Source organism: Gaeumannomyces tritici, assembly GCF_000145635.1.
Source record: "Gaeumannomyces tritici R3-111a-1 unplaced genomic scaffold supercont2.1, whole genome shotgun sequence".
Taxonomy (NCBI): domain Eukaryota; kingdom Fungi; phylum Ascomycota; class Sordariomycetes; order Magnaporthales; family Magnaporthaceae; genus Gaeumannomyces; species Gaeumannomyces tritici.
This window is the reverse complement of record NW_008804545.1, coordinates 7,849,137-7,866,576: the sequence shown is the minus strand read 5'-3', so window position 1 is coordinate 7,866,576 and position 17,440 is coordinate 7,849,137. Positions and strand designations below refer to the sequence as shown.

General features: G+C 59.7%; 10 protein-coding genes across 10 annotated transcripts; 5 read left to right on the top strand and 5 right to left on the bottom strand.

Annotated features, from left to right (window-relative positions):
• Positions 1-20: 20 nt before the first annotated feature.
• Positions 21-2,302, bottom strand: GGTG_02514 (endochitinase 1). The gene has a single exon (XM_009220286.1). The coding sequence runs from the start codon at positions 1,560-1,562 to the stop codon at positions 201-203; it is 1,362 nt and encodes a 453-aa protein (XP_009218550.1). The 5' UTR covers positions 1,563-2,302; the 3' UTR covers positions 21-200.
• Positions 2,303-2,677: 375 nt separating this feature from the next.
• On the bottom strand, positions 2,678-3,920 carry GGTG_02513 (ubiquitin-40S ribosomal protein S27a). Its single transcript, XM_009220285.1, has 3 exons — positions 3,797-3,920; positions 3,112-3,492; positions 2,678-3,032 (listed from the first exon to the last, which is right to left on the bottom strand). Exons 2-3 carry the CDS (start codon positions 3,484-3,486, stop codon positions 2,943-2,945), a joined length of 465 nt encoding a protein of 154 aa, XP_009218549.1. The 5' UTR covers positions 3,487-3,492; positions 3,797-3,920; the 3' UTR covers positions 2,678-2,942.
• A 252-nt stretch (positions 3,921-4,172) lies between these two features.
• GGTG_02512 (40S ribosomal protein S26E) lies at positions 4,173-5,098 on the top strand (the record flags this gene model as incomplete). The annotated part of the gene is made up of 4 exons (XM_009220284.1): positions 4,173-4,195; positions 4,278-4,405; positions 4,548-4,650; positions 4,990-5,098. 4 exons carry the CDS (start codon positions 4,173-4,175, stop codon positions 5,096-5,098), a joined length of 363 nt encoding a protein of 120 aa, XP_009218548.1.
• A 688-nt stretch (positions 5,099-5,786) lies between these two features.
• Positions 5,787-6,484, top strand: GGTG_02511 (hypothetical protein; the record flags this gene model as incomplete). Its single annotated transcript, XM_009220283.1, has 2 exons — positions 5,787-6,242; positions 6,311-6,484. 2 exons carry the CDS (start codon positions 5,787-5,789, stop codon positions 6,482-6,484), a joined length of 630 nt encoding a protein of 209 aa, XP_009218547.1.
• Positions 6,485-7,267: 783 nt separating this feature from the next.
• GGTG_02510 (hypothetical protein) lies at positions 7,268-8,769 on the top strand (the record flags this gene model as incomplete). The annotated part of the gene is made up of 5 exons (XM_009220282.1): positions 7,268-7,456; positions 7,545-7,808; positions 7,874-7,986; positions 8,051-8,234; positions 8,299-8,769. 5 exons carry the CDS (start codon positions 7,268-7,270, stop codon positions 8,767-8,769), a joined length of 1,221 nt encoding a protein of 406 aa, XP_009218546.1.
• Positions 8,770-8,915: 146 nt separating this feature from the next.
• Positions 8,916-9,918, top strand: GGTG_02509 (hypothetical protein). The gene is made up of 2 exons (XM_009220281.1): positions 8,916-9,159; positions 9,222-9,918. The coding sequence occupies exons 1-2, from the start codon at positions 8,989-8,991 to the stop codon at positions 9,513-9,515; spliced, it is 465 nt and encodes a 154-aa protein (XP_009218545.1). The 5' UTR covers positions 8,916-8,988; the 3' UTR covers positions 9,516-9,918.
• A 17-nt stretch (positions 9,919-9,935) lies between these two features.
• On the bottom strand, positions 9,936-10,934 carry GGTG_02508 (hypothetical protein; the record flags this gene model as incomplete). The annotated part of the gene is made up of 1 exon (XM_009220280.1): positions 9,936-10,934. One exon carries the CDS (start codon positions 10,932-10,934, stop codon positions 9,936-9,938), a length of 999 nt encoding a protein of 332 aa, XP_009218544.1.
• A 2,563-nt stretch (positions 10,935-13,497) lies between these two features.
• On the bottom strand, positions 13,498-14,662 carry GGTG_02507 (hypothetical protein; the record flags this gene model as incomplete). Its single annotated transcript, XM_009220279.1, has 2 exons — positions 13,498-14,306; positions 14,611-14,662. The coding sequence occupies 2 exons, from the start codon at positions 14,660-14,662 to the stop codon at positions 13,498-13,500; spliced, it is 861 nt and encodes a 286-aa protein (XP_009218543.1).
• A 9-nt stretch (positions 14,663-14,671) lies between these two features.
• On the top strand, positions 14,672-15,616 carry GGTG_02506 (hypothetical protein). Its single transcript, XM_009220278.1, has 4 exons — positions 14,672-14,923; positions 15,009-15,079; positions 15,140-15,264; positions 15,327-15,616. The coding sequence occupies exons 1-4, from the start codon at positions 14,863-14,865 to the stop codon at positions 15,445-15,447; spliced, it is 378 nt and encodes a 125-aa protein (XP_009218542.1). The 5' UTR covers positions 14,672-14,862; the 3' UTR covers positions 15,448-15,616.
• GGTG_02505 (hypothetical protein) lies at positions 15,472-16,608 on the bottom strand. Its single transcript, XM_009220277.1, has 2 exons — positions 16,410-16,608; positions 15,472-16,345 (listed from the first exon to the last, which is right to left on the bottom strand). Exons 1-2 carry the CDS (start codon positions 16,465-16,467, stop codon positions 15,672-15,674), a joined length of 732 nt encoding a protein of 243 aa, XP_009218541.1. The 5' UTR covers positions 16,468-16,608; the 3' UTR covers positions 15,472-15,671.
• Positions 16,609-17,440: the final 832 nt, after the last annotated feature.

The window sequence follows — 17,440 nt, the reverse complement described above, 5'->3', positions numbered from 1 at the left end:
GTCGCCGCTTTTGTCCCCTGGCCGCGGCACACTCCTTTCTCCGCGTTGCGCTGGGCGTGACTGTCTGGTGACGCTGAATATGGAAGCAAATGATAAGCAGCGAGGACTTAGCCTCGCCTGAGTGTATCGCTGCATGCTAAAGATCTATCTAGGTATTCAATACAAACAAAACAGACACGAACACACCGTGACAAACAACTCTACTGGCCCGGGAAGCCCTCGCGCAGGTTCTTGAACTCGGTCTGGGGGAACTCCCTCACGTTGTTACGCCGCTGGAGCCCGCCCGGCCCACCAAACACCCCCACGACGTTGCCAATCAGGCTCTCGGCCCCCTCCTTGTCGGCGCTGCTCTCCCACCACATGCCGCCGCCCAGGCCCCGCTGCCGGATGAACTCGGCCTTGCGCCTGGCCAGCCCGACCGTGTCGTACGACACCATGACCCGCCGGCCCGCGTCGTAGCTGTACGTGGCGCCCGACTCACCGTCCTCGCGCTCCTCGGCCCCCGCCTGCGGCAGCGCCTTGAAGTCGTACACTCCGGCCTCCCACGTGCCCTGCCCGATGCCGCTAAAGGGGGCCCCGGGCCCGTCCGTGTTTTCGAACGCGCGTCCGTACAGCGGCATACCCATAACGATCTTGCTGGGGTGGATGCCCCGCGCCACGTAGGCGTCTATGGCTGCGGCCGTGCTGAAGGGCGTCGAGCCCGGGTTGGAGTAGCTCGGGAACAGGTTGGCCTGGTGGCCGGCCGTCGAATCCCACGAGCCGGCGTAATCGTACGCCATCAGGTTCCAGAAGTCGAGCAGCCGGTCCATGCCGGGGAGATCCATGTTGTTATAGTTGGACGCGCCCGCCGGGCTAGCAACCGTCAGCTCAAAGTGGTATTGGCTGCTGAGGGTGCTGCTGTAGGCGTCGAGCTCGTGGCGGCAGGCCTGCAAGAGGGCAACGAGGTTCGCGGCCTCCTCGGCGTTCTGGGGGTACTCCCAGTCGATGTCGATGCCATCGAAGCCGTACTGCTTGACCAGGTTGACGGCAGTGCGGGCAAAGTTGGCACGGCCATCCGGAGTTGAGGCGGGCCGGCGGAAGTTGGACGAGTAGGTCCAGCCGCCGATGGAGATGAGCACCTTGAGGTTGGGGTTGTACTTCTTGAGCAAGTTCAGCTGTTTGAGGCAGCCGTACAGGTTGTTGCCCTCGTCGTTCCAAGAGTCGCCCTCGAAGTGGATGTCCTTGTCGGCCCACAGGTCCGTCAGGTACACCTCGCCCGAGTCGGGTCGGATGTTGGCAAAGGCATAGAGTACGTGCGTCAGGTTCTGGGCTATCAGGTTCTGCGGGAAGTGCTTGCGGCCGTAGATGGCCCAGTTGACGAAGTAGGCGACGGAGCGGTAGCCCTCAGGCATGGCGCCGGTGTTGTTGCTGTGGCCCAGCGGCGTCGTTTGCGGGGTTGTGGAGAGGGTGCTGTTGGATCCTAGGGGGGCGATGCCGAGGAGGGTTGATGAGATGGTGAATATGAGGCCAAAGAAGAGGGCGATGGAAGTGGCAAATATGACGCTTCCCTGCACAGAAGGCATGATGGAAGGAGACGAGAACAAGTCTCGAAAACGGCACTCAAGCGCTCTTTAAATAGCCGTGTTTTTTTTTTGGGACTCGAAGAAGTAACCACTGGAGGGTCCTCCTGGGGAGCGGAGCACAGGACCGTGGCAGACCGGCCCGCCAGCTACCGTTAAGGCAATGCAAGACAGGTGTGGCCACGCCTCTAGTGTGTCTCGTTGCTTCTCAGCGTCTCTCGCGCATGCCAAGTCGCGCAGGAAGCGTGACGCAAGTACTCATGCAGGGGCAGCACAAGGACGCGATGTGTGATGTGCCGGGCTGCTGGTGCTCTCCCGATTTCTGGTGTCGAATGCCGGCTGGACAAGTCGCTCCATCACACGCAGCCTGGTCGCTACTTGGGTCTGATGGTTGATTGGCCGTGTTGACGCCAGCGAAGCTACCTGAGCGCAGGACATGGATGGACAGAAAAAAAAACACAAACAGGCCAACAGGTTTGCAGGGTCGTCACAGCAGAGTGGAGGAGCCAAGATGCTGAACACGCCGTCGTTTGTGGCTTGAACCGAGTGCTGGTTGTGGCGAGACGCTTGGAGCGTCGTCGTCAGCGGCCCACCCCAACCGCAGCAACAGCCTGGGCAGCGCGTGCCAGGGATCTGGATCTGGGCAGGGGTTCATGTTGAATGATGTCTGGATTTCCAGGTCGGCGCAGTCGCCGTCTCCGCGTGCGAAACCATAGCATCGGGATCTGCCTACCACACCAGCACATGAGATGCGGCCGAGAAGCCTGCTCGGGGGCCGTTAATGGGCGCAAATATCGGCGTGGCGTGCGCCGGGGCCAGGTCACAAAGTTGCATGCCCGCCCACTTTCGCTGCGTTGGAGCCGGCCCTGTGTTTGGCTCGTGAGCCGTCGATGTCACCCTCCCTGGGGACCTGTATCAGCCGCCCGCCCACTGCCCTCCCCCGGTGCCCTCCCCCGGTGCCCTCTTTGATATGTCCCGGCCACCCATACGGAAGGCCACACGGCACCGACATCACGACAATCTCCAGTTTGGTACCGGGAAAACTACCAAGGCAATCCATGCCTATTCTCAGGCACATGCATCCCAGCATGCCCAGGCACATGCGTCCAGCAACGACAGGGCCATGTCACACAGGGCAAAGGCGACAAATGCAACGTCACCATGACGGCAAAGAACGGGTCAGTTGTTCGAAGTCGTGGTATCATCAAGTTCCCAGTCCATTGATTGCCAGTCAGAGCCGTAAAGAAAAAAAAACGAGCATATGCTACATCAACGCCTTGGTAAAGGGTCCGGGTATGTCATGTCCCGTCCCAGTGGTTTCCGTGCCATCCCATTTTTTCCCCCAAAAGAAAAGTTCGTCATCCCGTCGCAACCAAGAGCAGCTTAGTCCTTCTTGTCGAAGACGTAGGTCAGGTGGCAACGGCCGCAGTACTGGCGGTCCTGCATGGCGGCCATGAAGATACCGGCACCGCACTGTGGAAGTGAGGCGTATGTCAGCAGGCCGTTGCGCAGACGGGTAAAATGAGGTCAAGGCAGGGCAGGGGAAACTCACGGTCTCGTTGGGGCACTCGCGACGGAGGCGCTCAATCTTGCCGTCGCCGTCGACCTTGTAGTACTTCAGGACGGCCAGCTTGGTCTTCTTGCGCTTGTGCTTGATCTTCTTGGGAGTGGTGTAGACCTTCTTCTTGCGCTTCTTGCCACCGCCACGCAGGCGCAGCACCAGGTGAAGCGTACTCTCCTTCTGGATGTTGTAGTCGGAAAGGGTCCGGCCATCCTCCAGCTGCTTGCCGGCAAAGATCAGGCGCTGCTGGTCAGGGGGGATGCCCTCCTTGTCTTGGATCTTGGACTTGACATTGTCGATCGTGTCGCTCGACTCCACCTCAAGGGTGATAGTCTTGCCCGTGAGGGTCTTGACGAAGATCTGCATGATTGCCTGCTTTGGAACGGGCCACGTTAGGATGCGAGAATGGGACAAAGGGACGCGGCGCTGCTGCTGGACGTCGCGCGGGGAACGAGTGTGCGGCGGCTCGAGGTGGGCGCAGTGCGCATCCGGTACGCACCAGGGAAAACAAGGTAAGAGGGAAAAATGGCAAAATGTGGTGATGGGAACGCAGCCGCAAATTGCTGCGCGCCCAGTCGCCAGGTATCTCGAAGAAAGGATGCAGGGAAATCAGAGCGCGCGGGGGGAAAAGGAAGGAGAGCGTCCAGCAGCAGCGAAAAACATCATTCAGACATACCTAGAGAATATCTCTATTCCCGTCCTGGGCAATCTGAAAGGTGTTGTTCGTTGTCGAGAGAAGGAGTGGGAGAGCTTTTCGCAGATGCGGGCTGTGAATTGAACTTTGACTGGGAGCCCTCTGCTGGGCGGGTCGGCTGAGCATCACGTGTGCGGGTAGGGTTTCTATTAGCACCTGCCCTGGAATTGGACTGGGGCCGCCGCAAGCTGCAATTGGTCCGCTACTGTGATTATGTCAGGGACCACCGCAGCGGGGCAGCACACTTCAGCTCTCGTGCAGCAAGCACTAATTGAAATTCCTTGGGCTTGTCGTCCACTTGGAATCTTGGACCTCTCCAACTCCGTCAAGTGATAGCAGTCCATCACCAACCGCCAAAATGCCTAAGAAGAGAAAGAACAAGTCAGTGTGCCCTCTGCCTCTGCGACGACACCCAGCGCAGCGCGCGACGATGTTCTTACTAACCCCGACGTCTCCTTTCTAGTGGCCGCAACAAGAAGGGCCGCGGCCACGTCAAGCCCATTCGCTGCTCCAACTGCAGCCGATGCACGCCCAAGGACAAGGCGATCAAGCGCTTCACCATCCGCAACATGGTCGAGTCTGCTGCTATTCGTACGTCTTTCTGCCGAATTCCAGTACGCGCGAGAAGGAGACTTCTTCTGGCGGGCGCTCGCTGGCCGGCTCTGGCTCTACAATTCCTCTGCGCTGCCTCTGCGTGTCCCAGACAACCGCTGACCTCTGGCTTCTTCTCCAGGTGATATCTCGGACGCCTCGGTCTTCACCGAGTACACCGTTCCCAAGATGTACCTCAAGCTGCAGTACTGCGTTTCTTGTGCCATCCACGGCAAGATCGTTCGGTACGTGTTTGTCCACTACGGGAGGGACAACTGCTCTAGTGGTGCTCTGGCGGCTTCTGCTTCGGCAGGTCGCTGGGGCACACTGGATGCAGGGCTAGAGATGAACCTTGGCGAACTTCCACCCTCCCCTCCCCTGCTGTCGCACACACACGCTCGTTCTACAGGCAGCGTCGATGTCGGTGTCGGATGACCGTTGCGGTCTCTGGGCTCTCTCCTGCTTGCTCGGAGAGAGGGCCGTCTGACCCGACATTATGTGCTTCGGCACTCGTTCTCGGCCTTCCATCCGAGAACGAGCCACCAGCGTCCCGAGAACACCTGTGCTAACATGATAATCTCTAGTGTCCGCTCGCGCGTGGGTCGCCGCAACCGTGCCCCGCCCCCTCGTGTCCGGTACAACAAGGACGGCAAGAAGATCACTCCCACCCAACAAGGTGCTAAGACCTCCTAAAGGGTGGGTTGAACAACCTTGCGGAGCCGCCAACTCAATTGGCATGTGCATGACATGATCAGGGAAAATGGGATATGGGGGCTTTGGCGTCAAAATCATCTGGGCTTGCTTTGTTCTTGGAACGGCTTTTTCCTTCGGTAGACAGAATGGAGAGATTCCGCAGCAATAGGGCCCTGTCTTCCTTTGGCGATGCTACGTAGGGAAATTGATCTTCTGGTCATGTTGCTCTGGTGTGTGGGCTGCCGATGTGCCGTGTTGCTGTCTGGCTGGAGCGAGTGCACTGGACGCCATCTGCAGCAGCTTGGACTAGACGGCGCGGCCATGTGAAGCCCCCGAGCCAACGCACGAGCCCGAGCTCAGATGGTGCGGCGCTCATCTTGGACGGAGCGCACCAGCACTTTTTGCTACTGCTGATAGTCTCTAGGCCGACGACTTGGCTTCGGAATTTCTTTTGAGCAGGACGGGCTGTTCTCTTCTTCTGTCTCGCTCCTCTCGACATCTCGCAAAGGCCCGAATAAATACGCATCCAAAAGCACACCCGTCGCCAGTTGGAATCGCGGGGCGCCCTCCTCGAGGAGAGTTCTAGATCATGTTCTTTGAGCTCATCATCACCAGGCTGCTCCTGTGGAACTTTCTGAGGTATCGCCGTCTGAAGAGGCAGCAGCGCAGGAGCGTGTAGCAGGCAGAGATGGCGGACGGGACCGCGACGCGGCAGCCACGCGTGCGCGCCGCTGCGAGCAACGGCGCCCACAACGATGATACTCCCTCGCCGAGGCGTACACCCCGGAGAAAGATGCGCACCACCGCCCGAACCGCCGCCGCCAAGACCGACCGCCTCCTCATCAACAGCCGGGTGCCGGCGTGGTACAGCCAGCCGCTGATACGCACCGGCTACCGGCCCGGGACCAACTTCGTGGGCGGCCTGCCTGCGCACGCTGGGCGGCAGGCGGCAGCCGCACAACCAGACGGTCAACATCTACACGCAGCTTGTCCCGGCAGCTGCCTGCGCCGCGCTGCTCCCCCTCCTCCTCCTTTTCCTCCAGGCCCGGCTCCTCCCGGCGCCGTCGACGGCGGCCGGCAGACGGGCCTGTCGTACTACTACGCCGAGGGGCTGCTGGTGCTTCTCGGGGCGTGGCATTTCGATGTAAGTTTTGTGTGTTTCTTGTTGGCCTTTTTGCTTTTTATACCGTACTAACATGCATTACCACGCAGTCTCGTTTCCCCGAATGCTGGAAGCCCGGCAGGTTCGACATCCTTGGCGCGTCGCATCAGATCTTCCACGTCCTGATCGTCGCGTCGTCCGTCGTGCATCTCTGCGGGCTGGTGTCTGCGCTCCGCTATAACCACGAGAACGCGCGGTGCCCGCTGCTTGAGCTTGGGATGTAGATGCTCCCGGTTTCATTTTGTGCATAATGGGATTATAGATTGTACGGCCCAGTCAGCTAGAACGGTCGAGAGGAAACACACCCTCCAGAAACAGCGTTATAGCAAAGAGTCTAGATGAGTGTGTGCTGGCAGCGCATCATGTGGGTGCAAACGGCGTTTATCCACCCCACGATGGAGGCTGCAGGCGCCTCATGCACCCCTCCAACCGACATTTGGGGTCTTGATGAGTAAAGGCTCTAGCGTTATTGGCCTTGGCGGGAACGTGGCCGCGGAACAGGGCTCGGCGGTTAGCGAGCGAGCAGCGTCTTCGGCAATTTAATCGCTGCCCTCGTGATGCGATTCTCCATGGCAAGCGAGCCCAGACGGACGAGTACGTAACAGCTGGCGCGGGTTCGATCGGCTGAAATAGTGTTCCCTTGGCTGGGCCGCCGAGACAAGAGCATCTCCGCGGCGGCGCGTTTTCGTCCCAGCTCATTGAGAATGCCGCCTCTCACTCGGGCTTCCGGGGACTCGGGGTTCTGCTTCCACTACCAATTGGCAGCATCGCGATATAGCGTCTGATTCGGGGCATAAACGATGCTTATAAATGTGGCGTGGTTCCATTATACGGGATGCCCCCGATACACCATCGGGCGATAACCTGTATTACCTCGACGCACTATAAAGTGAATGTGCTCCAGCCTAGGCTCCCCTAATTTTGTGTGATCTGCTTCATCTCTCACGAAGAAACTCAAACATCAGTAGCATCATACCACCATTTGTACACCAGCGGGACCAACCATAATGACTGCCTCCGAGCCTCCAAGCTTCCCCTTCCTCCGGGCCTCCAACCTTGACCCCCCGGCCGAGTACGCCAAGCTTCGGGCCACCGCGCCCGTCTCCCAGGTCAAGCTGTACGACGGTAGCGTGGCGTGGCTCGTCACCAAGTACCGTGATGTATGCCAAGTCGCGACCGACACGCGCCTGTCCAAGGTATGGATCCAGACCTGTCATCCTTCTCACCCTCTCCATGCTCACCTAAGGCAAAGAGCTGACACGGACACCCATTGCCGTTTCTTAGCAAAGGACGCGGCCCGGATTCCCAGAGCTGAGCGCCGGCGGTAAGGCGGCGGCCAAGAACAAGGCCACCTTCGTCGACATGGATGCCCCAGATCACATGAGGCAGAGAGGCATGGTCGAGCCCCTTTTCGTCCTGGAGCACATCAAGACGCTGCAGCCGTATATCCAGAAGACGGTCGATGGCCTGCTCGACAAGCTGGCGGCCAAGGGAGGCAAGGAGCCTGTCGATCTGATTGAGAGCTTTGCCCTGCCCGTGCCGTCATATGTTAGTCTACACCTACCTCTTGCGCGGTGCCTTGTCCAGCGCCTGACGCGACTTTACTTCGGCAGGTCATTTACACACTCCTCGGTGTCCCGTTTGAGGACCTCGCCTTCTTGACCACGCAAAACGCCGTCCGGACCAACGGCAGCGCCACGGCGCAGGAGGCGGCGAGCGCGAACCAGTGAGTATTTTTCCTGTCTGGCTGATCTGCACCAAGAGGGGCTGACGAGTTGGGTGATCCACAGAACACTCCTGGGCTACCTCGCGGATCTTGTGGACAAGCGGATAGCAGAGCCCAAGGACGACCTGATCAGCAAGCTGGCGACGGAGCAGCTCAAGCCGGGCCACATTGAGAAGTCGGATGCCGTGCAGATCGCCTTTCTTCTCCTTGTGGCCGGGAATGCCACCATGGTGAGCATGATAGCTCTGGTAAGCAGTACTAACAGGAACCCTCCAGATCACATGCGGCAAGCTCTAACACGTCCACACACAGGGCGTCGTCACCCTGTTCCAGAACCCAGGCCAGCTGGCCGAGCTCAAAGCCGACCCGTCGCTGGCGCCGGCCTTTGTCGAAGAACTGTGCCGGTTCCACACGGGCTCGGCGCTGGCCATGAAGCGCGTGGCCAAGGAGGAGGTCGAGATCGGCGGGCAGCGCATCCGGGCGGGCGAGGGCATCATCGCGTCCAACCAGTCAGCCAACCGCGACGCCGACGTGTTCGGGCCCGACCCGGACGTCTTTGACATGCACAGGAAGTGGCCTGGCGGCGGGCGGGACCCCTTGGGCTTCGGCTTCGGCCCGCACCGCTGCGTGGCCGAGCACCTGGCCAAGGCGGAGCTGGCGGCCGTGTTTGGCACGCTGTTTAAGAGGCTGCCGGGGCTGGAAATTGCGGTGCCCATCAATGACCTGGAGTACACGCCGCTGGTGAGGGACGTCGGTGTCGTCTCGTTGCCCGTGACCTGGTGATGAGGAAGCCATGTGCGTGGGCGGGAGATGCCGCGAGAGGGTGTGCTGCGGTCTGCGGGTAGGGCTGCCTTTGATCTTGGCAGGACCATGGCTGGGGCCGATAGGTGGCGGTTACCTAAACTTCACTCAATGGAATGGAATTAGTCCAAGCAACAACCGGAAGGGGGCCACTGGGAATGGGTGATGAAGTGATGACGTCAGAGGTGACTCGTGGAGTCGATGACGATGCAGTGCTTCCATGGTCGGATCGATGCTAGCACGGAAAGCACACGAGAGACAATAACAACCCTCCAGAAACAAATCTCGAGATCGGTTCTCTACCAAAACAAATCTGCACCAGTTCCCTATCCTACAAAGAACCAACCCGACACAGAAACAATGGCCGGACAGGTAAACATCTCTCCTCGCCCAACATAACAACCTACTCGGTCAACTCACTGACCGTCCCCAAGCGGCACGACGACGCGCACCCCAACCCGCTCGAGGGCGGGCAGCAGTCGGCGCACAACATCAAGGACCCGCTCGACACGTACAGCCTGGCCGACCGCGCCAACAAGGAGAAGAAGGAGGAGAAGGAGGAGGACGAGCGCAAGGCCTCCCAACAGGACGTCCCGCCCACCGCCGCGGCCAGGGAGCACGGCAACAAGCCCTCGAGGGGCGCCGTCATGGACGAGCAGCTGCAGAAGGAGGACGAGGAGCGCCTGCGCCAGATGGACGAGTCCAAGAAGGCAAAGTCGCACCAGTAGGCTGCGGGTCATGTGGGCACGACATGATTGGACTGTGCGTGGTCAATGGAATGCCGCCGTGATGGGCCTGTTTTTGGGGGTTAGCTAGGCAATGCTGACCACTAAAGCAAAGTCTCTGTTTATCACTTTCCGGCTACGAAGTGATCAATGCTGAGGAGAAGGGAATAGAAAGCAGCAACTCTAATGAATGGAAAGTAAACTCCAAGCCGACGCCTGTATGCAATTCCATCGCAAGATAGACCTAGACCGTCTTCAAGATGCCACACCTACACATACAATCCATCACTCCATCACTCCATCCTTCCTTGAACCCAAAACCTTGATAGAGGTCAACGCAAAAAAAAGGGAGAAACCTAGAACTGGAGATTTTTAAACGCATGCCCAAGGGAAAACAAAGAAACCCGACCCCATCTCTCCGCATCAGTCCTTGGTAATGTACAGGTAGACAACCGGACTCCCACCAGGAAGCCCGTTGCGAGTCGAGTCCCAGCCGACCGACTTGAGCGTCTTGGCCATGTCGCCGGGAACTTCGCCAACGAAGCTCATGCCGCGGTACCAGTTGCCGTTACCCGTGCAGATGGCCTCGGTCACCACGTTGAGCTGCGGATTCGGGTTGTTGGCCCCGAATCCCTTCATGAGCTCGCCGATGGTGATGTTGCAAGGCACGTGCGCCGCCGTGAACTCGATGTGCGTTCCCGGTGGGAGCTGCCAGGGGGGCGTCGGCCCCGTCTTGAGGAAGTGTATCTTTGTGTGCTCGGGCGGGAAGAAGTAGTCGTAGCCCGGCTCGCAGCCCACCCCGCCCGTCGAGTTGGTCATGTTGACCGACGGGTTGTCGGCGCTGATGATGGGGTAGGGGTACTGCGGCCGCCCCGCCGGCGTCATCAGGGGTCGCGGGCCGGGCGCGCCCACCCCGCCCATCATGGGCGCCGCGAGGCCGTGGTTCACCACCCCGCCGCCCGCCGTCATGACGGGCGTGTGCATCGCGCCGCCGCCGTAGAAGCCGCCGACGCCACGGCCGTAGCCACCGCCTCCGTACTGCGGCATCCCCGCCCCGGCGAGCGTGTAGGGCATCGCGCTGGCTGCCTGCTGGGGGTACATGCCCATGGGGTAGCCGGCCATCATTCCGCGCGGGGCGAACTGCGGCGGGAGGCCCATGTCCGGGCCCCAGCGGGCGTTGAAGCCGGTTCCGCTGAACGCCATGGCTGCCTGCTGGGCCGGGGGGATCTGTGGTGGTAGGGGGAGGGCGGAAGCCGCTTCGTCGGCCGCCTGTTGTTGTTGTTGTTGCTGCTCGGCGTTGTCGCCCGCGGCTGCTGTGCCGGCCCGTGTCGCCTGAGACGCCCTGCTGCTGGGCCGGGACCCGTGTCGGGAGCTGTGTCTCGAGTGGTTGGAAGAGGTATGTGACTGGGGAGATCCAGACATGGTGATATGAGCTTGGTGACCTGACAGGGATGTTAGGGATGGCAAGGGGAAGCTCCAATAAATTTGATTGAATGTGAGAAGCTAGCCGAGACGAGCTTGGTAATGATAGGATAGGATAAGAAGTGACGGAAGACGAGGCAGTGAAGAGGAGCAAATACCCTAACGGATGGTCCAGCTAATAAGCCGGCCTCCAAACGGGTACCCAGCGGCAGGTTGTCTGGTCAAATACCGGCGTCCACTGGCCTGGGTAGACAGAGGGTCGCGGCTGTTGCACCAGGGGCTGGGGCGGGTGCGCGGTGTGGTAGCCGGGGTAGTAGTAAGGGTGTTGTGGAACAAGATGAGGAGGCGCGGTGAAGTTCACGGCGGGCTGGTTTGGCCTTGTCGCGTTACGCGGCAGGCTTCCCGGCGCGGAACGGAATGGCTGACACAGAAGGGAGGACGAGTGGCTAGTCCTGCTGCGGCTGTCGCCACTTCGGCCACGCGCGGTGTCCGAGGGTTGGCCTTGCTGAGGACAAGCAGAGGCGCTGCTCGCGTTGCTGTTGCTAGAGCGCACTGGAGTTGAGCCGTGTCTGTCTGGACGCTGGACGACGATGTGGTGATCAGATCGTGTGACGTCAATTAGTTGGCCGTCGAGGATGTCGTAGGTGCGGTCGCCGACACGGTAGCCACGGATGGTGAGGCCAGTAAGATCCTCGTTTGCAGGTGGAAGAGTTCCTAGTGAGAGGGTCAGAGGTGATCGAGAGTAGGGATAGGGACAAGAAAGATCAAATAGATGCAAGTAGATTGGAGTAGCGAATGGATCCATATGTAAGAGCAGCCAAGTTCAACAATGAATCAGGTCGAGAAGCAGTGAATTCACTGAGTCCTGAGCGAGGGCCAGGGGGGAATGATGGAGCAAGAGTGGCGTGAATGGAATTGACTTTGGATGTAAAAAAAAAATTAAAAATTAAAAAACAAAAAACCTTTGAAGTGAAAGAAACAGGGGCGGGCAGGGGGGTTTGAGGAGACCAACTCACCGAGAGCAGCCCAGCGGGGTGGAAGAGGACCGTCGTCGTACTCACGGGTCTCAGGGCTCCAGCCGCGTGTGCAGTCCTGGGCGATAAAGACCTCGCTATGCCAAAGCTCGTTGTCGTCGGCGTCGAAGAAGCCACAGACAATGAGCCAGCCCCAGAAGCGCGGACTGGCGCAGGACAGGAAATGCTGGCCGATGATGCACTTGACTGCTGGGTACGGGAACGTCAGGTCTGGGGTTGGTGGCCGGCCGGTTGCGCTGGAGGACTGGTGCTGGTGTCCGCTAGAAGACTCAGACTCAGACTCGGAGCCAGAGCTAGAGCTGGAAGATGCAGCCGAGGAAGAGGAGGACGAGGCCCGACAGACCCGCGTGCGGTCCAGCTTGAAGGACTTGAGGAGACGCCCGCGAGGGTGTCTCACGCTCTGGCTGTGAAGTGGCCTTGGGGACACTGGTATCTAGGGGGGTCTCGAATACGAGCAGAAGCTTTAAAGACCTAGCAGGTTTGGTAGTGGTGAATAGGTTCAGGAATTGGGATAGATTTTTAGAAGAGAGAAGCCGTTTTGTGCGAGGAAAAGGGGGAAAGGGGGAAAGGGGTGGGAGGCAGAAGCTGATGTCACCCGCCAGCGAGCGGGACCCCTGAGTGTGACTTCCGCCCCCTGATGCGAAGAAACATAGTAGAGACGACGGCTTTGCGGGGCACCAGGCTCAGATGGCCCCCAGACTCAGCCATGAGACCAAATGACTATCACCCACAGAGGTCGGAGTTGGTGGGACAGTGGGTTTTTGAATGGGCGTCAGAAAGGTGACGAGGTCCAGGTCACGCCTGGGGACGAAAGCAAGGCTCCAACGAGGTAGCGCAAAACCCATCCCGGCAGCATTTCCTCGGGTCAATCTGCTCGGCCGGCCGGTCGAAAACAAACGTTAAAGTAATACCGCGAGGCCGGATGTTCAAGAAGACACGTAGGTAGGCAGGTTGTGGCGCGTTTTGGTTGCGCAATGTGCAAGGGGATGACGATTATCCCAGAAGGCGATTCCTTGGGATTTGGGACTGGCATTCAATGTACTTGCGCCACGGGGCAGCGAGGCCGAGGCACATGCTGTAGGGTTGACAGCCAAGCGTCTGTAGTCATGCCTGGCAGGCAGCCACAACGTGATCAATGTGTTTTTTTGCCCTGTCACGATCCGACTCAGCCCGGCGCAGCTTGACGCCGTCATCGTCCTCAGGAACCAGATAGAGCGGAGAACCGTCGGATCAGGTGCGGCCAACACATTCACCTTCCGCTCGTAAAAACCATCCGCGCATCGCCCCCTGATTGCCGGCCTAAATGGCTGTACTGTGCTTGAGACTAGTCCCAGGGTTACCCAGCCTGTGAGGCTGGACGCAAGCAGAGATCACCCCAGCCAAACCATTTCTCCATCGATGGGCAAGCAGAGGGCCACATATGAGGCTAGGAACCAGCACGACCGAGTCTAGGGCTCCGTAGATGCTCTGAACTATGCATGCGGGCTAGCCGCAATGACGATGCATGAAGTCAACCCTCGGCCCATGGTTCAGTCGTTGGTCCCATCATCGTCGCCCAGCGCCCGCAGCGCGCTGCTCCTGCTCTCCATGCTGACGCGCGACTCGGAGGCAGCATCGGCGTCCCTCTTGGCGGCGCGGCGCCGCTCGATCTCGGCCACCAGCGTCTTGAGGTACGTCTCGGCCTGGACCGTGGCGCTGTACGACAGGGCGGTCCAGTTCCAGGCGTTGCGGCGCTCGGCGTCGGCGCCGGCGGCCAGCAGGGTGCGCAGGACCAGGAGGTTTCCACCGCTGCTGGCCAGGTGCAGCGCCGTGTTGCCGTCCATGTCCACCTTCTGCACCGCCTCGGCGGCCCCGCCGGGGACGTACGTCAGCAGTATCTGCAGCGCCGTGTCGTGACCGCCCAGGCTGGCCTCCATGATGGCGTCGCGGCCGCGGCTGTCGCGGCGCAGGATCACGGCCGCGTCTGCCTCGCACAGCAGGTGCACCACCTCGGTGTGGCCGGCCTCGGCGGCGAGCATGAGCGCCGTCTGGTGCAACTCGTTGACGGCGGGGTCGGGGTCCTCGTGGCCGAGCGAGAGGAGGAGCGAGGCGATGTCGGCGTGGCCTAGGTGGGCGGCCAGGTGCAGGTTCGAGTTGCCCGTCGCGGTGCCGGGCGAGTTGGGCAGCATCAGGTCGGGGTTGTGCAGTAGGTGCGGGTGGGACTTGAGGATTCGCTGCACGAGGAGGGCATCGCCGGCGTGGATGGCTCGACGGAGCCGGAGGGGGGCGTCGATCCTGGGCCAGGGCTGGGTCAGCGGCGGGAATAGGTTTGACAAGGGAGCAAGGAGACGGACGGAAACTTACATATTATGGCCTTGTTGCCCCGGCCAGCCAGGGATTTCCTAGCCTGCCTACCTTCCTCCAAAGAGGGCGGGCGGATTGGATTGGAGACGGCGGTATGCGTCGCGTGGGCGGTGTCAAGGCGACTGCTATATGGCGGAAGCTTGATCTGAGACGATGGCTGGCGACGTCAGTTGGGCGGATCAAGCATCACGGCCAGCTCCATAAAGGTGCATGGCGAGCAGCAGCTCGATGTGGGTCCGATCATATGTACCTTTTAGCGCTGCTGTCAGGCACACATCCCTGTAGGCCAATGCACTCACCCGCTACCTCGTCGCGATTTGGCGCTCCCTGAGGGGCGGCGTCGCCCAACATCCACTAACATCAGCATGTACCCAAGAGCACCCCTCAAACATCTCCAGCCCACTTGAGCTTCATGCTCCCATCAATTGCGCAAACACCAAAAACTTCTGCCCACCACCGAGCCCATATAATTGCCGTCGCATCTACCATTACTTTCATCACAGCCGAAAAAGGGACAACTTCCTCCTCGCCCTTGAGCCCAGCTTGCTCAAATGTCGGACATCCAGGCGCGGATGCAGGCTCTGTCGGAGGAGTACAAGAAGATCCAGACAGGTGCGTGGGCTTTGCCCCCCACTTGCGTGCCCGATCTCGATACCCCGACCGGATTGATAGGAGACACTGACCCATGCATCTTTAGAGCTCGACACCTCCATCCAGGCCAGGCAGAAACTAGAGGCTCAGCTGCAGGAAAACAAGGGAGTCGAGAAGGTGAGCACTTCCTAAACACTCATGCTCACCTCCCAGAGACATCAACTAACCCACCCACAGGAGTTCGGAAAGCTCAAAGATGACGAGGCAATCTACAAGCTCTCTGGCCCTATCCTGCTGAAGCAGGAGAAGGTCGAGGCCGACAGCACCGTCAAGGGCCGCATAGAGTTCATCACCAAAGAGATGTGAGTAGCCCTACCTATTGCTCAATCACACCAAGAAAAACACTAATGATGCCGTCTCCCAGTGCGAGGCTAGAGAAGCAGATCAGTGATGGTCAGGATAAGCTGGAAAAGAAAAAGGGCGAGATCATTCAGGTGCAGTCGAACGCACAAGCAGCCTCTCAGCCGCAAGCTGCACAGGCATGATGCGCCAGGTGATGGTCCATGTCGTGTGCTGGGAAGGGAAATCATGCTAGCATTATGATCTAGTGATCCATGTACGACTAAATACCCAAAAGACATGACGCTAACCTATTCCCCGAAAAACCCATGCGCCACGCTCAGAGAATAGGAGATTTTGCCATCCTGACATCGTACAAAAGCACACAAACAACAACAAAGGGTGGGGAAGCCACCGGATCAGGCGCCATTCAGTTCAGCGCCATGATGGTGAACCCGAACGGCACACCCATGTCGCTCGCAGGCCGGGCCTCGCTCCAGCCGAAGCCGTCGGACGCGTAGTCGTCAAAGCTGGGCGTGTGTGTGGGCGGCTGGAAGTGGACGTCGCCGCAGCTGACGGCGGCTAGGATGACGGCGGCAATGTCGCGCTTCATCAGGCAGGCGCCGCCAAAAACACCACCGCAGTGATCTAGCCGGTCCAGCACCCTCCTGCGCGCCGGTGCGTCGGCGAAGTGGAGCAGCTCGCGGCCCAGGACGGCCGGCGTGACCTCGGCGGGTTCCCCGGACTGCTGCTGCTGGTGAAACTCGACAGCAAGAGCGAGCCGGTGCAGGATGGAGACGACACCGGCGACGGCCTGGGCGAGCAGGCGGGCGCGGGCCTCGGGCTCGAGCGCGGCGAGGGCCTCGGCGGCGTGGGCGTCGTCGGCGACCACCAGGGGCCGCACGTCCAGGTCGAAGACGGCGTTGAGCATGGCCTCGACGGCAGACTGCTGCAGCAGCACCGCCGAGGAACCGGCGCTCAGCCCAAAGGTTTTGACGGCCTCGGGCAGCCACTGGGAAATGATGGAGAGGAGGCTGGTCTCGGACGTCGTGCCGACTTTACCCGTGTCCAGGGTGAAGAAGCTCATGGAGGCGTCGACTGCGGCTGAGTTGGGTGGTGCGGCGTTAGCATTTCTATTGTTTTATGAGATTTTTGCGCATCTTCCTACCTCGACACCTCTTGTCAAGAGCCGAATCATCGACGATTTGCTTGGACGGCGCTTGCATGCTGGGTCTGATCTGGGGCGAAGAAGGGATGGGAGTAGATATGGTCCGGAAGCAGATGTGGTAAGAAAGCAGATATTCACGAGATCAACAGCTACTGCGTGTGCAGAAACAAGTCGAGCCAAGGAAGCCAGCAAGTCAGGGCGAGCGACGCCTTTTATACCCTGGACGAACCCAAATCGCCTTGCGGCCTCACATTGCACCTCCACGTCGCTGCTCCTTGCCACGGACCACCATCCGGCCACCCACAGCCCAGCTGGGGCGGACGGCCCGGTGCCACACGATGCCTGACCGGTCCATGCCACCAGGATGTGAGGTGAGACACGGCCTGTGGCTCAGGGAATGCGTCAGAGGTGAGAAAAGGGGTGGAATCGGGTCGTTGTCGGTCCCGGATTTTTGCCAGCCTTGTCCCGACATCACCCGACCGGAGATGATTGTGGGCTGGTTTTTTCTTGCTTGGGTAAGCGGTGGAGTCTGCGAGCCCTCACCGCCAGCGAATCCGGGCCTGACCAGGGAGTAACAAGGTGACTTTTGCATGCTGGAGAAAGCCACCAATGCCCTCCAACACCACGGTAGCACCGGCTGGTTGGTGCCAACATGGCTGTCAACAGTTGCGGCCGGACGAACCCTTCCCATCGGGCCTCACAATTTGGGCGGCCTGGAATCGCCACTGGGATGTGTCAAGTGCAGGTCTGTGCCCCGTACCAATTCAGCCAATACACCAAAACACCAAAGCCCATATCTCGCGATGATTGCAATACGATTTTCTACCCCAGATTGCCACGTTGGAATTGGGTGATTCTCTTCGGGGGCCGCATTCCCTAACTCGAGGATGGCTTCACGTTCTTGTCGCCCAATCTCTCCTGCTTCAGTTGGGGATTGCTCAGACGTGTATCGAAATGCTCAACACTAGAGTTGCTCGTGGTTGACTTGTGTTTATCAATCTCGACCAGTGCTGTCGTCACCTTCCCTCAAT

Bases quoted from the DNA above. Each gene is read 5' to 3' on its own strand.
- GGTG_02505 (XM_009220277.1), bottom strand. From the start codon at position 16,467: ATGCAAGCGCCGTCCAAGCAAATCGTCGATGATTCGGCTCTTGACAAG. The intron at 16,346-16,409 runs GTAGGAAGATGC...CACCCAACTCAG, and splicing joins TCTTGACAAGAGGTGTCGAG to CCGCAGTCGACGCCTCCATG.
- GGTG_02514 (XM_009220286.1), bottom strand. From the start codon at position 1,562: ATGCCTTCTGTGCAGGGAAGCGTCATATTTGCCACTTCCATCGCCCTC.
- GGTG_02506 (XM_009220278.1), top strand. From the start codon at position 14,863: ATGTCGGACATCCAGGCGCGGATGCAGGCTCTGTCGGAGGAGTACAAG. The intron at 15,080-15,139 runs GTGAGCACTTCC...ACCCACCCACAG, and splicing joins AAAACAAGGGAGTCGAGAAG to GAGTTCGGAAAGCTCAAAGA. The intron at 15,265-15,326 runs GTGAGTAGCCCT...GCCGTCTCCCAG, and splicing joins GAGTTCATCACCAAAGAGAT to TGCGAGGCTAGAGAAGCAGA.
- GGTG_02509 (XM_009220281.1), top strand. From the start codon at position 8,989: ATGACGATGCAGTGCTTCCATGGTCGGATCGATGCTAGCACGGAAAGC. The intron at 9,160-9,221 runs GTAAACATCTCT...ACCGTCCCCAAG, and splicing joins CAGAAACAATGGCCGGACAG to CGGCACGACGACGCGCACCC.
- GGTG_02513 (XM_009220285.1), bottom strand. From the start codon at position 3,486: ATGCAGATCTTCGTCAAGACCCTCACGGGCAAGACTATCACCCTTGAG. The intron at 3,033-3,111 runs GTGAGTTTCCCC...TCACTTCCACAG, and splicing joins GCGAGTGCCCCAACGAGACC to TGCGGTGCCGGTATCTTCAT.